This window comes from Passer domesticus, chromosome 1 (genome assembly GCF_036417665.1).
Source record: "Passer domesticus isolate bPasDom1 chromosome 1, bPasDom1.hap1, whole genome shotgun sequence".
In the NCBI taxonomy this organism is placed as follows: Eukaryota; Metazoa; Chordata; class Aves; order Passeriformes; family Passeridae; genus Passer; species Passer domesticus.
The window spans coordinates 6,917,975-6,933,066 of record NC_087474.1 but is presented as its reverse complement, the minus strand read 5'-3'; the positions used below and the strand labels follow the sequence as shown (position 1 = coordinate 6,933,066).

Below are 15,092 nucleotides of genomic sequence, written 5' to 3'. Positions count from 1 at the left end.
ACACACATAGGGAAAAGCAGATAAATTCCTTTTGTACTTGTTCTTTAGGTATTTAATCAAGCACAGCTCAGTTACAACATAACATTTTGCTCCACAGCTGCAGAGTTGCCTGCTAGGAAAGGCAGAAATGACTTCATTGCTGTTACCTGTCATTACTGATTTACAGCATCTAGGCTAAGCTGCTGAGAACCACCATGCCAGATAGGACAGTGCCAGAGAGGAGCCAAATCAGGTGACAATATTTTAACATTTTTCTTACAAAAATCTGTTTTCTTCTCTCCAAAGAGAGAGACAGCTTTAAAGTTGTTTGGCCTGCACAAGGCTGACAATAAAGACTGCCAGTCAACCACAGACACAGCTTCTAGCAGAGATATTATTCAAAGAGAAAGGATAAATAATAGTGGTTTTACAGCATTTTGGAAAAAAAACAATCTTACTGTATCTGGAAGAGGAGGAAGGGCTATAGAAGAAGATAGTTCCCTGTTCAGTTACACTGCTGTCACTGCTCAAAGTGAAAGCTGTTTCTTCCCTAATTAGTGACTGGTTGAAGAATAGCACAGAGTGTAGTGGCCAAGGCACTTCTCTATCCCCAGCAATCATGCCAAGTGTGAGACAAATCTCCCCTCAGCCCTGGTTACAGCCCTCTCCCCTCCAATTTTCTTTATGACATCCCTAAAATGATTAATCCTTCTTGATAACGCATGACTGGGGAGAACTTATCATTAGCAGGCTGGTAGGCATCCCAAGAAAAACACTGACCTCCCCTCATCATATTCATTGTGTATTAAATGTCATTAATTGCAGAGATCTATGCACACGACAGGGTCTTCCCCTCTAGTCCTCTTGCCTCAGAAGTCATTAACCCTTTGTGGGGAAAACCACACCTCCCTAGGGCCAGGATGAGCTTATGGATGAGGTCAGTTGATGGAGAAAGATTAACTGATGTAAAGGATGCTACGATGCCCCAGTCTGCCACGTCAGGGACTTGAACTCCAGGCTGCAGGAAACATTTGCCAGCTCTGTGAGTCCAGCTGAAACTCTCTGTGATCTCACAGATCTTTTTATGGTAGTGAAGACTATCATAAAAATATATTTGACTGCAGCCAAAACACTTGAGTGCCAGGGTGCCAATTATCCTGTGACAGAAAGGGCTGCTTCCTTTGCTTTCCCTGTGAACAGCCTCATTAGGAGTTGAGTTTTATTGGTGCTGGCTGGCTACTCTGGGGAGAGACAGAAGGAGCCACTGAAGAAAAAGTGTCCCTATGTACAGTGGAAATACTAAAACACTGCACAGTTGACTACAGGGGTAGTAACTGATAGGGCTTCATCCTTCAGAGAAGGAGCTATCACCTAAAAATGGGCTTAGTGCTCTATTGGCTGGTGTCATTCAGACTTGCACCCTACCTGAGTCCCACTCAAGAAACAGGAAAACATTTCTTCCTGTAACCAAAACTTGCAGTTTCTTATCCTTTTTTTCAATGAAATTAAAATTTACATCCCATTTCAGATGAGAAAAGTCCGACCTCAACTAAATTTATGTATAAAATAGCAAACCACTTCCATCCAGATTTTATTTCTGTTTATCTGAGAAGGAATCAGTGGAGGTGCCTGTGATGGTTTATGAGAAGAGAGAGAAGTGTAAAGCGATATTTTATGGTGAAAATGACAGTAGGAGTGACCTTGGTCAAGCAGATATTGCTTTTTCAACCATGTCTAGAGGAGATAATCTAACAGCAGTCTGCAAAGCATCATGTTTCCTTAGATCCTGCTACAGTAATTGAATCATGAGCATATAAAATTAGATGAAAAATAAGGTAACTAGCCTTCTGGGACTGACTGATTGCAATAAATGTTGCCTCCTGACAGCAAGCATTACACTGTCCTCTTTCAAGAGAGGTTACCTTCTATCACAGCAGCTGCTCTCCTTTCAGCCTGTGCCAGGTAGCAAGGCTGTTAAATGTATTCTGCAGGACAGCAAAAAATCTTTTAAGGAAATTATATGTTATGCCTTTAAAGTACCAAGAGAGCGAGAAGAAAACTTCCAGCTCTTGACCTTTGGAATCAAATGAGCGATGCCAGACCTTTCTTGGGTTTTTTGGGTCCTTTCAGGGAAGATATTTTCCCTTAACCTTGCCTTTCATTTAAGTATCACAAAGTATTTTATAAGCTCTGATTGATTGCTCAAGTTTTACAAACCTTGCCATCCATTGTAGAGAAGTTCAGCTGAGCCACAGTCATGTCTGTGGCTCTAAACTCAAAGAAATTTGCAACAAAAGGTCACAAAAGAAGGGACAGAGTGAAACTGAGGTACGGTGGAGGTTATTTTCTGCCAGTACCCAAATTGTTTTCAAGCCATAAATATTTGCCCATGTGTTTGTCCTGTGGAAAGCTGAGAAAATACAAATTTTTAAGCTATTACAGGTTTGATTACAGTACAATGATTTAATTTAGCAGCCTCTAAAGATACTTATGGGGCTGACATTGGGTACACCAGTGATCACTATGAACACACATTTTCATGTCACAGTCAGAGAGCAGACAGCAAGACCTGAGCTCTGGGTGCTTTTATGCATATTGATGCATTTTATACATATTATGGAGATTTATGTATTTGATACATATTTAAATACAAATTCATGCATGTTAGACATGTTATGGAGAAGAAAGCATTAAACAGGCACAGGCACTCTCTGGCACTGTCTGGTCTTGAACATCAACTGCAACTGTGAGGATTTTTTTGGGGGAAGCAGAGATGGGAACTCCTGGCAGAAGCCTTTGGGGAGCAAGACAAACTTTTGTTCACCCTGGTGGGCTTGCTCTGTCTACTGGATAAACTACAGGATCTGCAGGGTCCCTTGATATGTGCTCATTCAAGGAGCTTTTCCTTTTTTTGTGTTATATGTTCATATGAATAAATAAGATTTTCTGTTAATCTAAACTATATTAGAGCATGAATGCTTGTGAGCAACAACCCAACACCCTGGGGAGATGAGGCATGGCCAAGCTGTGGCTAAGCAGTCTGAGGAGCTGTGGAAAAGGAATTGTCCTCTTAGAGGGTCCAGGTGACTCTCCATGAAACCATAACACTTATTTATATCACCAAAGTCTGACAGGATGATATTTTTATCCAGAAATCCGTACTTCATCCAGAACAGAGGTTTGCACTGACCTGGCTCACATCAGCTGCATCAGGAGCCAAAGGGAACTGTCCCTGCTGCAAGTGCCCCCACAGCACACATCTGAATTAGATGGATCCCTACATCAAAAATGCCAAAAAGAAATGTGGTTCCTGCAAACTGCTTGAAAGCAAATCGTTTGAAAGGCCTCTCATTTTCAGTCATGTAAATAAGGAATAGCTCCACCAAATGCAATAGACTGATATTTTTATAATATCAGTGAAAATGGAAATTCTACCTAGATTTCTGTATTGTCTCATATTTTTTGAATGGAAACACTGAGATGAGCTCCACAGATGAAGCTGTGCTGTATTTGAGGATTTGAGGATTTAGTCCTGAATAACTAAAATTCAGACAAAGACATATTCATAGATGTAAATATATCTAATCCTAATGACCTTACAACTGAGTTGTTGTTTACAGCAGGTGAGAATCAGGCCCATAGTTTATTATGCAAAATCGTTATCTTGTGTACTGGATTAATGTACACACTAATAAAACTCATTAATTTCTTCAGGTATCACTGCAGGTTTTTGTGGATGAGATATAATGTAATCAAAAACAAATCACCTCATAACTGCTGATAAGGCTCTTTAGAAACCTTAATCTTGTTATTCACAAATGCTTCTAATTAGTGTCAAACAATTATCTTGGTGCAAAGGAAATGGACATTGTCTCTGGTAGCTCCTGACAGCTATTCTTGAAATTAAAACAAGAAGAAAAATAAACAAGGTTTTTATTTTAAAGGGAAGAAGTTAGTAAACATAATATTTACTACAGAACCGAATGTTTATTGACAAATGACACTTCTCTGCATGTGTCTGCCATAACTATAAATTCAGATTTACAGGTAAGTCCATTAAGTTAATTAATCCATTAAATCAATTAGTGTATTGCCCTGTTAATGCTATTTTTCTGTACTGTGTTGCCAGATATGTTTTTAATACCTCTAAATGTTTCTGACATGCAACCTATCATTCCCTTCCAGGGGAGAAACATGTTTTTATAATTGTCTTAATCTAGGTATTTTACTTTATACAAACCATTTTATTTCTCCACTTTATCTTGATTATTTTCCATTTTACCATGTCAAGTATTCCTTCTTTACCTTGGTGCTCCCCACAAACAGTGGCAGCAGTGGATACTTGGCACTCAGAGAAGGGGCAGCCCCTGCCTCACCACAGAGACCCCTGAAGTCCCCCTGCCATGGGCACCACCACCCCACATTGATCAGAGTCCCATCCAACCTGGCCTTCAACACTTCCAGGCATGGGGCATCCATCGCTTTTCTGGGCAACCTGTGCCAGGGCATCATCTTGCTCACAGCAAAGAATTCCTTCCTAATATCCCTTCAAGACCTACTCACTTCTCTCCTGAGCTGTTGAAAATAAGGAATTTCTTGTTTGCTTTTCAAGCCTTTTTTTCAGAGGACATGCAGCCATCTAAGCAGCCTCAATGCCAGGAGCAGGTGACTGGTGTGCATGCATTTTGTCTGCAATTTTGGATAATCAAGCTGAATTAAATTATACAGGAATAAGTTTAGTGGAGTTCTGCACTTAGTCTTAACAGAGCTGGAGAAAACTTCAATGACCCTTCTCCTGAAATGCATCCTTAGACTCTTGGATACTCTCATGCATTTTCCAAACAGGAAATCCCTGTTGGACCTGCAGATCTGTGATGGATGAGCAGGGAAGATACACCAGATATTCTGTACTCACATTGTCCATCAGGAACATTTCTGTAAACTGCCTTTTTGGTAAATTCACAGTATTGGTTGATGTATGTGGAACTTAGTCCCAGTCACCCACAGTCAACCCCACCTTGCTGGCTTCTCCCTCGTAAATTTTATGATGTTTTATATCCTCCAGGTTTTGCTGTTACTTCCCTTTAAGGATGCTTGTGGTGGCTGGGGGAATCCACCTCTACCTTCTGTGCATGTAAGCACAGAAAAAGGTTGTAAAAATATTTGCTTTCTAGCCACAAGTAAAAACACAAAAAGAAAAGAAAAATGTCAAGTGTAAAGCTTTAAAAGCAAGGTATTCATGGCCAGTCTTTCAAAGCTGACCTCAGGTACCCAGAATGTCTGAAGATGTCAGTGCTGGCTCTAAATCCTGCCCCTGAGGCACAGCAACTGCAGTGACAGAACCCAGCACATACCTTCACATGTCAGCAGGAAGTATTCCAGATTGTGGCTGAAGGATGCACTGAAATAAGTGCAGTTTTCAATCAGATCACAGGACAGGCACCTCCTGTTGAAGTTCCCATTTGTGCTTGCACTGAAAAAGTTAATACAATTCCATGAAGGTCACTGAGCAAATGTTATTTGAAAGCAACATTACTTGAACCTTTCTTTAGAACAAGAATATAAATCTAATGTGTCCAACATTAGTAAGAGATGAAGTATTTCCATTTGGTTGAGTTTAAATAGCAATAATGGATTTTTTTCCCTCCTGCTTGAATAGAGAATATATAAATGGATACTGATGTCATTTTGCAAGGTCAGGTGGTTATGAAGGAAGGCAAAGTTTTTAAAACAAAATGATGGTTGCAATTTTGCAAGAGGAAGTAATAATTTGGTGGATGAAGACATGAAACAAAGCAGCAACATTTCAACACTTATTTATATTATAACAGACAATAAAGAGCTGGAATTGCTTTCTCTAAGTTTCTTATTGGTTTCACCACTGGTCTGATTTGCTAGCTGCTGCCTCAGAGGCCAAAGCCCTTTTTACAGATTTAAATAAAAAAACCTCTGCTCTTGAAACCCCCAAGCAGAAAGGAAAGTTTGTATTTAGGGATCTGTTGTTGAGGAAAGTCATGTGTCCTGTCCATTTGCTCACAAGTTTGCTGCTAAGAGTCCACTGAATGTCGAAGAATATTATTAGCAAATATTAATAGATAGCATTTTGAAACTTCAAGAATATTAAACAAGAGATCTTTCCAGTATTACTGTAATGCAGATGAGTGTTTTTTGCTGCCATTTCAAGAGATGAGGCTGAGCAACTTCTTTAGGATTGCAGAGACTGAAATGAGTAATCATGGGCTCTTGTTTAGGCTCAGATTTTATCTCTGATGAAAATCCTAATTAAATCTACTAAATCAAACACACAAAAGGAGATGGAAAACCCTGAACGGATCTTCATCTGTGTGGGGAGATGAGGCTGATGAGGCACCAAGGTGAGATGGATGCTGACAAGGAAGAGTGGGGATTGCTTTCACTCATGCCAGCAGCTCTTGAACTCTGCCTGGACTCTGTTTTTAAAGTGAGGTTTTCTTCTTATTTCAATAGAAATGAAGGGTTAATATAATTTTAAAATTTTTCTTCAAGGAAATACTCTCAAAAATTGTGGAGTGCAGTGAACAGGCATAGAGGTCTCGAAAGGAAAATATTATTAAATCACAGGTGATTGACTTTGCTCTAGTTTCCTTCCCACTGAGGAAAAAAAAAGATATGATGTCATGTGAGAGAAGGAGAATGTACTGGCTGTCCCTTGTCCACTGATGCCTTCACCAACTCTCCCCTTCATGGCAGATGTTGTGATGGCAGCAGGGTGAACAGAGAAGAAAAACAGGACAAATGGAATAATGACTCTGAAATGTGTATTTAAAAGTTTGTGTTTCCTCCACTCTGTAATCTGCTTCCACAACATTTCACAATGGCAACACTACCAATAGCTTGCTGTAAAACCAGCTTTTTACTCATCATATACTTAGGGAAAATGCTAAAATCTTCTGGAACTGCAGAAAAAGGTCTGTAAATATAAAATATTGTTAATTCTTTTCAGTTTCATGAAGAGGTGAGCTACTAAGAAATTTCTTGAAACCTCTATTGGAAAGTATAAGGACAGTTTATACCATTATTTTAAGTATTTCTGAATTCCTTCAAGTGCTAAGCAGTTCTGTTGTGAACTGACTATTTGTGATAGTCAATCTTGACACCAATTTAAAATTTGCATTGATATGAGAAAATTGCTAAATGTAAAACATTTCCAAGTGTCAAGCATTTTGTTTGCTATGGTTACACTGGTTTTTTTTCAGCGACACACTGAAAGATCTTGCAATTCCATTAAAGAAAAAAACTTAAAAAACTGTTTCTACTGCAATTTCTTATGATTCATGTAAAACTGAAGAAATGGGAAATTCTGAATATGAAGTTACTAAAGCACATACCTGTATAAATGTCTCCTTCTTGGTGAATCTTCTGTGCTGTGGAAATAACTGGAGAGGAAAAATAAAAGTGAATTGCACCATTAGAAGGGTTTAGAAGTGTCTCATGCAACAACATCTTCACTCATATTGCCATTTTCATGATCTTGTAAAAACAAGGGGAGTTTAAATTGAACTAGGAAAGGATACAGAGGGACAAATCACTGAGAGGCTCAAGAAAGTACATTGCAGACTGCACTGCAATTAAAGTAAGCATGGAAAACTTTGGGTCCTACTCGTCATGTCAGTGGATCAAAAAAGGATCAAGTGATTAAGTGGAAGACATCCACCTTTTTACCTCAGGACTCATGGCACTGAATTTCTTTTAAAGACCTTTCTTCTCTCTCTAGAGGAAGTTTTTACTTCTCTGGCCACGTTATTTTCTTTGCCCAGTTAATCTTTGTCAGCTAATCAGGGTTTGATGGGAAGCAGAGCATGAAGCTGAAGAACACTTTGCTGTCCTTGTTCTGTGCTGAGCTCCTCTCTGGATAAACAACAACTCTGCTCTGCAGTGGCAGCTTCTGGAGGTAAAAGAGTGATGCTGCAGGAGGTGGCCAACCTCAGTCCCCCCTGTGAAATCTGAATTAAACCCCCAGAGGCATTTTGTGTGGGTAATTCCAGAGCACAGGAGAAAATGTAGCTCCCATGGGGTGAACAATGCCAGGAAGGGTTTTCATCCCTGCTGATCTGCTTCTAACAAGCTGCACTTGCCTGGGCACACACCTTGATTGTACAAACTGAGTGTGGCATTTTCTGCTTGACTGGCCAGTTAAAATGCCAATAAGACTTCGGTGCTAGTTTGCTACTTAGGCCAGCCCTGGCAGTGTTCAAGGCCAGGTTTGAGGGGGAGCCTGGTCCAGTGGAAAGTGTCCCTGCCCACAGCAGGGAGCTGGAACTGGATGCTCTTTCTCTTCCAGCCCAAGCCATTCTGTGATTCTACATTTCTATGATTTTATATTGTTCTGAAGTTATTGGTAATTGAGAGCATTCAAAATCTTGAGGAAGCACTGTGCTCTTAATGATCACTCAAAGTTTGTTATATTCCAGACACTATTTGCTCAACTGTTCAGTGCCCTCAAGTAACTGAGAGGTGAGAACTTTGTATTCACCCAAAAGTTTTCCAGGAAAGGAATCTGCTATTTGATTCCAGAAGCTGTCTAAATAGTTTCTTATGTAATTTCTTAAAGTGTATTTGAAAAAGTGGATGTTTACAGAACTTATTTTAAAATCATAAAGAGCAAGTGTGAAGAAGTGTGGGTTTGTTTTTCTTGTTTTTCTTGTTTATTTTTTTTCTATAATTCTAACTAAATACTTTTTTCCCCCCACTGCATTGGTATTTTTGCAGGTCAACAAAAGGTTCTCAACAAAACTGACTAAGTGGTTGATGAAAACAGGCTGCTTTCCTACAGAGGGTAATATCAGAAGTTACAGCAGGAGAATTTACGTGTCTGCACAAATACATTTAACAGTCTCAGAAAGAGAGGTTTGAACTGTACAGATTATTCAAAATAACACAAGGTATGTGTAATGGTGTGAGATATTAAGCCAAAATGGAGACAACTTTTCCTGCTTTCTCATCTCCAGCTCCTCATGCTCACAGGTTTCAGAGCATACACAACACCTTTGTAACCAACCCAGAGCCCAGGGCTAAACAAAGGAAGTCTGATTTGCCAGGCCAAAGTCTACTTACATTTTCTGCCTCTTTTCATCATATGCCAGTATCTTTGTCACATCCCAATCTCCAGATGTAATAGCCTGTAAGTCGTCATTGCTACTGTTGGGCTGCCAGAAAGAAAAGAGAAGTAGATTTTTTATTGCTAAAACTTCTGAAAAGGGGAGCTCTTCTGGCTCCATTGCCCATGAAAAATAAACCAAATATCTGCAATTTCCATCACTACACCTGCCATTTCTGTGAATCTGCAGGCATAGAAATAAGAGAGAGTCAGAATTATCTTAACCATGACTCCACTGAAGATAATGAGGTGAATTCAGCACAGAGCAGCTTCAAACAGCATGCCCACAAGCTTCTGTTTAATCCTTCATGGCAGGGTGGAGATTTACTTATCTACAACTAAGGTGACATCACAAAAACAAAACCAATAATAATTGTTTGGAAAGAGACAATCCACTGACCTTTCTCTTTGGAAATTCACATTATCTTATGCCCAAATAAAGCATCATTGGAGGTTTTCTTGTATGCACAAGACTTTTTTACATCTGCACCTCCCCATCTCGTTGCTACAAGCACAGACACCACTTTTTATTGCTGTTTGCCTCAGGTGAGACCCAGAGCAGCAGCAGTGAGTCACCTGTGAGGATGACATGGCGATGTGGTAGAAATGCCCACGTCCTCCCTGGGGAATGGCCCGGACGAAGAAAAACTTCCGACCGTCCCTGGAGAAAACAGGCTCTTCATTCTGTAAAAGAAGCAAAATTAAAGGGTGCATGAGTGTTAATTGGTTGTATTTAGAATTGCTCAGCACTCCAACACCCTGTAAAACTAATTCACAGCAAAACAGAAAGTGGTCTTTGATAGCAAGCTGAGGCAAACAAAGAGCCCACTGAAAACTGGAGGAAGTTTTGAGTTTTGCTTCTTGCTCTTGGGAAAGCAGACACCTTTCAGGTGGGGAGGACAGGCAGCAAGGAGAGTTCCTTGTCTATAAAGTCAATTCCCATTTGCAAAGCCAAAGTGCACATTCTCAGCTGGCTGCTTGGGGCACTTGGAGCCTTTAGAGCTGCTGTGACAAACCCTGCTTACCCTGCTGAAAAAAACTCTCTGTTCTTCCAGAGGAAACACAACTGAACAGCATCTAACTGCTGTCTTTTTCTACTGCTTTACAAATGCTTATCTCACTGAATTATTTATGAAGGAGAGGATCTCCTGCAGAACTCTTTGACACAGAGCTCCGGGGTGAACATGGTGATTGAATTTATTGGGTGACTGGAACTTCCATCCAGAGATAGAAGAGACTCAGCAGAAGGAAAGTCAAACACCACATGTGGCAAGCAAGCATCTCTTGGAAAGGAATATTCTTTTTGTGAGCAAGAGACCTGAGGCACATGAGAAGTCTCCACTACATGAAAAAGTTGAACAGCAGATTACCAGGGAAGGCAGAAAGATGGTCCATGTGGTGGGACACAGGAGCTTTGTACTAACAGGAAGCTACATGAAACTAACTCTGTCTCAACTAGTTGGGAGTGAATAATAAGCTGAACCTCTGCTGAAGCTGTCCTGTGATATCAGGATTTTCTGTGCCTGGATGAGCCCTTCTTTGGCTGGGTTTTGTGAACCCTTCTTTATCCAGGACAATCAACAAGGAGATGTTGCCAGCCTCTTCTGAGCCCTCTGCAGTTCAGTGTTAATCAAACCCCTTGACTTTCTGCTTAGCACATGCTAAGACACCACACTGAACCAGCAGGAACCTGATTGTACATGGAGACTTATGGCACAGCAAAGGAATAAACATTTTTATTTCCCATAAGCTAACACATTATTCTTACTCTGTGTTCCTTTGCTCCTTTGTTCTTTACTGATTAATTCTTTTCTGCTATTCATCAGATTTGTCAGTGCTCTATTAGGTGTTCAAACTGGTCTTTTTGCCTTTTATTTTCCCCTGCTTAGGTTTTCAGTGTATTTTAAAATGTGCCCATTTGGAGCTTGTTGAAGCTCAATGAAATAATGGTTTCATTTATTTCTGACATTGTTCTGGAACCTGAAACACGAAACTCTATATTATTTCCAAATGTCTTTCATGACAGGAGAAACCTCATTGAATAATGACCACGATAGCTCAGGCAAACCTTCTGCTCGACAGGTTTTCCTTTCCTGAGGTAGGTAGCAATGAGTTCACCCTCCATTTCTGTATCTGCGCCTCCTGCATTATGTATTCCAGCAATATGTCTCTGCCAGTGAGAGCAGGCATTGTGCTGATGAGTTTGAGGTTCATTCAGAGCTACAGGGGAAGGAGGTTCACAGCACAGGTGACACATTTGAGGATTTAGCACTGGGCTGGCGATACAGGACACTCTGCTTGCATGTTTCATTGCTGGAAAGGCAACACATGAGTGAAGCAGAACTTTGTGACACAGATGATGACTTACCCAGGGGGTAAATGGAGAGACAGACTGAAATTCTCTTGGAACGGGATTTTATAATTTAGGGAGCTACACTGGGCACATAATTATCAAATGTTGGCCCAAAGACAAAGGATGCAGCAGAAATAGGACCCAGAGTTCCATAACTGAAATACTCAAATTCATCTACCAGAGATAAAAAAGCAGCTTCTGGCTACAAACAAGAAAATATTCTGCATGTGATATGAACTGTCAGAACCTTTTGTCAACTATTCTTCACTGAATCCCACAAAAATAGAACAGAACAGCCTCCTTGAAAATAATAGATCAGTTTATTGTTAGTAAAAGGCAATACTTTTACTATGCAGCAGGTATGAAATGTTTGGAAGTTTTTGCCATGGGAGGATTATAGCCACAGCTGGAATCAGTAGGTAAAAAAAAGTATTGAACAAATTTATGATTTATTAATACATTTTAAAGGATATGGGTATAATCTCAAATGTCTGTAATCTTTTTGTTGTAGATGATAGTGAAATATGATAAAATTATGGCACCAAATACTTCAGGTTTATTGGAAAAGAGAGGTAATGGGAGGCTGCTGGAGGGCTCAGAACCTCCTGGAGAGTTCAGTGCTGGAGCTCAGAGTTGCACAACTCAACATCTGCAAAAGGTCAGGAGAAAAAAACCAAGGAGTGCCCCAGGGCTTATCCCAAGTTTGGCAGAATCGGGATGGGTGAGGGGACAATGCTAAATGCAGTCTGAGCTTCTGTAGATCCTGGAGAGGAGCACAAAGTCCTGGTGTAAAGAATAACAAAAAGGTAGAGTGTATTCAATTGTGTTTGGAGAGGGATCACTGAGCATCACTGGATCTGCAGCCACCTGAGGAGACTCCTCTGGTGAAACAAGGGAAGATAAGGTATGTACAGGACAGTGGGGAGTGCACAGGTGTCTCTGACCTTGAGGATTTGCATGATCAAACACACACCAGGACAAATGTTTGAAAGAGAAATTATCAGGTTTATGGTGAGCTGGAATTTATGAAAGATTAGTGGACATATAAATCCAGCTCCACCAAACCCACACACACACTAACATAGGGCAGACAATCATTATATTTCAGCAGCACACATGGCAGCTCCAGACTGGTTTTTCTGTGCTCAACACAGTCCCAGCCCCCAGTTCTTCTGCAGTGCCTCACATGCTCTTGGACACATTTCCTCACAGAAGTTAGTGGTAAAGCAGATTCTTTGCATATTGGTTTTATTACTGACTGAGAGTTATACTTCCATAAGAATTATGATTTTTTGGTTCATCCTCAGGTTTCAACAAGGAAACAAATTAATCTGAATAACTGGATCCTTTCCAACTGATTCTCTGATGCATTTTCCCTTTGTCAGCAGTCTCCTGCCCTCTGTGTCTGATCCATCTTTGCCCAGATCCCAGAATTAATGATTTTGCTGTGTTGGCAAATATTATTTCAGTGAAATGCCCCAATACTTTCTGTGTCACAGGCCCATAGCTCTGATAAACAGACAGGTATAACATGATCTCTTTTAATCCCTTGCATATTGGTAAACACTTTATTTAAATCCAACAAAGAAAACACCCAATGTGCATTGACTCTAATGGGACAATGCTCCTCTTTAGGGCACAGGGGAAGATCTCTTTCCATCTCCTGACACATTCAGCCCCTGGGGCAGTGCTGAGCTTCATCCTCCTCCCTATCCTCATCCTCTTCTGTGGCTGGGTGCACCACACCTTTGGCCAACTCTGAAGCCATGGCAACTGCACCAAAATCAGGGTGAACAACTGGAGAGGAACCCTTGTCTCTGGGTAGAGATCCCCCCCACTGGGTGAAATGGGAACTCTTCATTTCAGCACCAAAAATATTGTTTGTAGCCAGAAGCTGCTTTTTTATCCCCAGTAGATGAATTGAGTATTTGAGTTATGCAACTCTGGGTCCTATTTCTGCTGCAACCTTTGTCTTTAAGTTAAAATTAGGTCAGTTATGGGATAATTGCATGGCAAAAGGGCTTTACAGAGTGAAAAAGTGGGTCCTGTCTGTAAATTCCTCTGAAATCTGTTTTTATTTTAACAATCTCTTCTTACACCTCATGTTAACTATATGTAAGAATCATTACTAGGTAATCATGCAGGATTAAAGCAACGGAGTAGTAAAAGAAAAATGGTGCAAGGTTTTCATCATCTCCATCTTTTAAGACTGAGTCTTTAGCTTCAGACTGATGTCATCTAAAACAATGGGCAAATAGGACTGGAAAGAAAAATGCAACCCAAAGAAGCTGTTATCAGGGGAGGGCAGCCAGCCCATGAAGGCAGTTTTGGAGGTTATAGGTCTCTAAACCATTTTATGGTCTCTTAGTCCTGCCAACATCAATGTCAAAAACTGCAGCTTTTGGTGGAGTTGCAATTGCACCCTGGTTTCTAATTAAATCTTTTTTTTCAGACCACATTCACAATTAAATAAATAAAACAATTAAAATGCCAGTAAAGTTTATGATCAGCAGGTGCTCAGAAATTGCCCAATTTCTCCCTTGCTGACTCACTGCCTGTACATGACCATCCCCAGTACTATTGGAAAATGGCTTCTTCACAGAAATTGAAACAACATTGCTTATAGCTATAATTAGTGTTCCAAACAGTTTGTGTATTTAAGCAAAAGTATGAGTGAACTTCAGTCTGGCTCTTGTGATCAGAAGTGCACAAGCAAGTGTATAAATAAAAGAAGTATAAACTTGCAGAGTCCCTGGACAGTTTTAGTGAATATGTGCCACCTCATCTGACAAAGAGTGACAGATACTTTCTAGCAATTCCTGTGAAAATACTGCGTATTCCTCATTATACTTTAAGTAGTTTATCCTATTTTTTAGCTGCACAGGGAGTGGCTGCATTATTTCTCCTTGCCTGTGTTGGAGAGAGGCTCTCCACAGATTTTGGACTTGCATAAAATATATTCATGAACTTGAGCCCAGATGGAAACATGAGATTGTTTACTTTGACCTTCCATACACAGACTTTTAAATGCCCTGAGTCACGAAACTACTCAACAACAAAATTAAAATTCATGGCTTGTATGCTTTATCTCAGAACTCCCAGGATTTCAGACAGCTGAAAAAAGCCAACCCTGCCATCCTTGGAGACTCCCTCGTGTCCCTGGTGAGTGTCTTCTTGTCCCCTAATCCCAGCTGTTTGTCCCTATTCAAGGATGCACCTAAATTCCCAGGAAAAAGGTAAAATCCGTGCATGCCTTTCAAACCAGGCATGTGGAGAATTTTTAAAGGAGTATTTTAAAGGACAAGGTAAGAAATTGGATTCCTTGGTCCTGCTGATTTAAAATTGGAACATTTCTGACAAGGAGGTCTTTGGGGTGGGCTGAACCCTGCCCAGGGTCCCTTGACTGTGTGGCCCCACTGCCACCAGCCTGGCTGTCTCCAGAGGGGACAGGGCACCTGGCTCATTTGCAAACACTTATATTAAAATGTCTCAACCAAAGAGTCCTCATCCTGAGCCAAGCCACACTCCTGAGCTCCTTCAGCAGCTCCCTGATGTGCAATTAATCTCCTTCTTGAAGAGGTTAGTGGACTCAAACTAGCATTTAACATTTTCACACCATCCTCA

At 40.5% G+C, this 15,092-nt stretch overlaps 1 protein-coding gene across 4 annotated transcripts in view; it reads right to left on the bottom strand.

Annotated features, from left to right (window-relative positions):
* Positions 1 to 15,092, bottom strand: part of DPP6 (dipeptidyl peptidase like 6) — a 539,077-nt gene that overhangs the window by 30,275 nt on the left and 493,710 nt on the right. For all 4 annotated transcript variants that reach the window (XM_064433316.1, XM_064433370.1, XM_064433208.1 and 1 more), the window contains exons 13-16: positions 9,692 to 9,799; positions 9,073 to 9,164; positions 7,347 to 7,394; positions 5,334 to 5,452 (exon numbers count right to left, since the gene is read on the bottom strand). In XM_064433316.1, the coding sequence (XP_064289386.1) occupies positions 5,334 to 5,452; positions 7,347 to 7,394; positions 9,073 to 9,164; positions 9,692 to 9,799 (367 nt within the window). The remainder of the gene's footprint in view (positions 1 to 5,333; positions 5,453 to 7,346; positions 7,395 to 9,072; positions 9,165 to 9,691; positions 9,800 to 15,092) is intronic.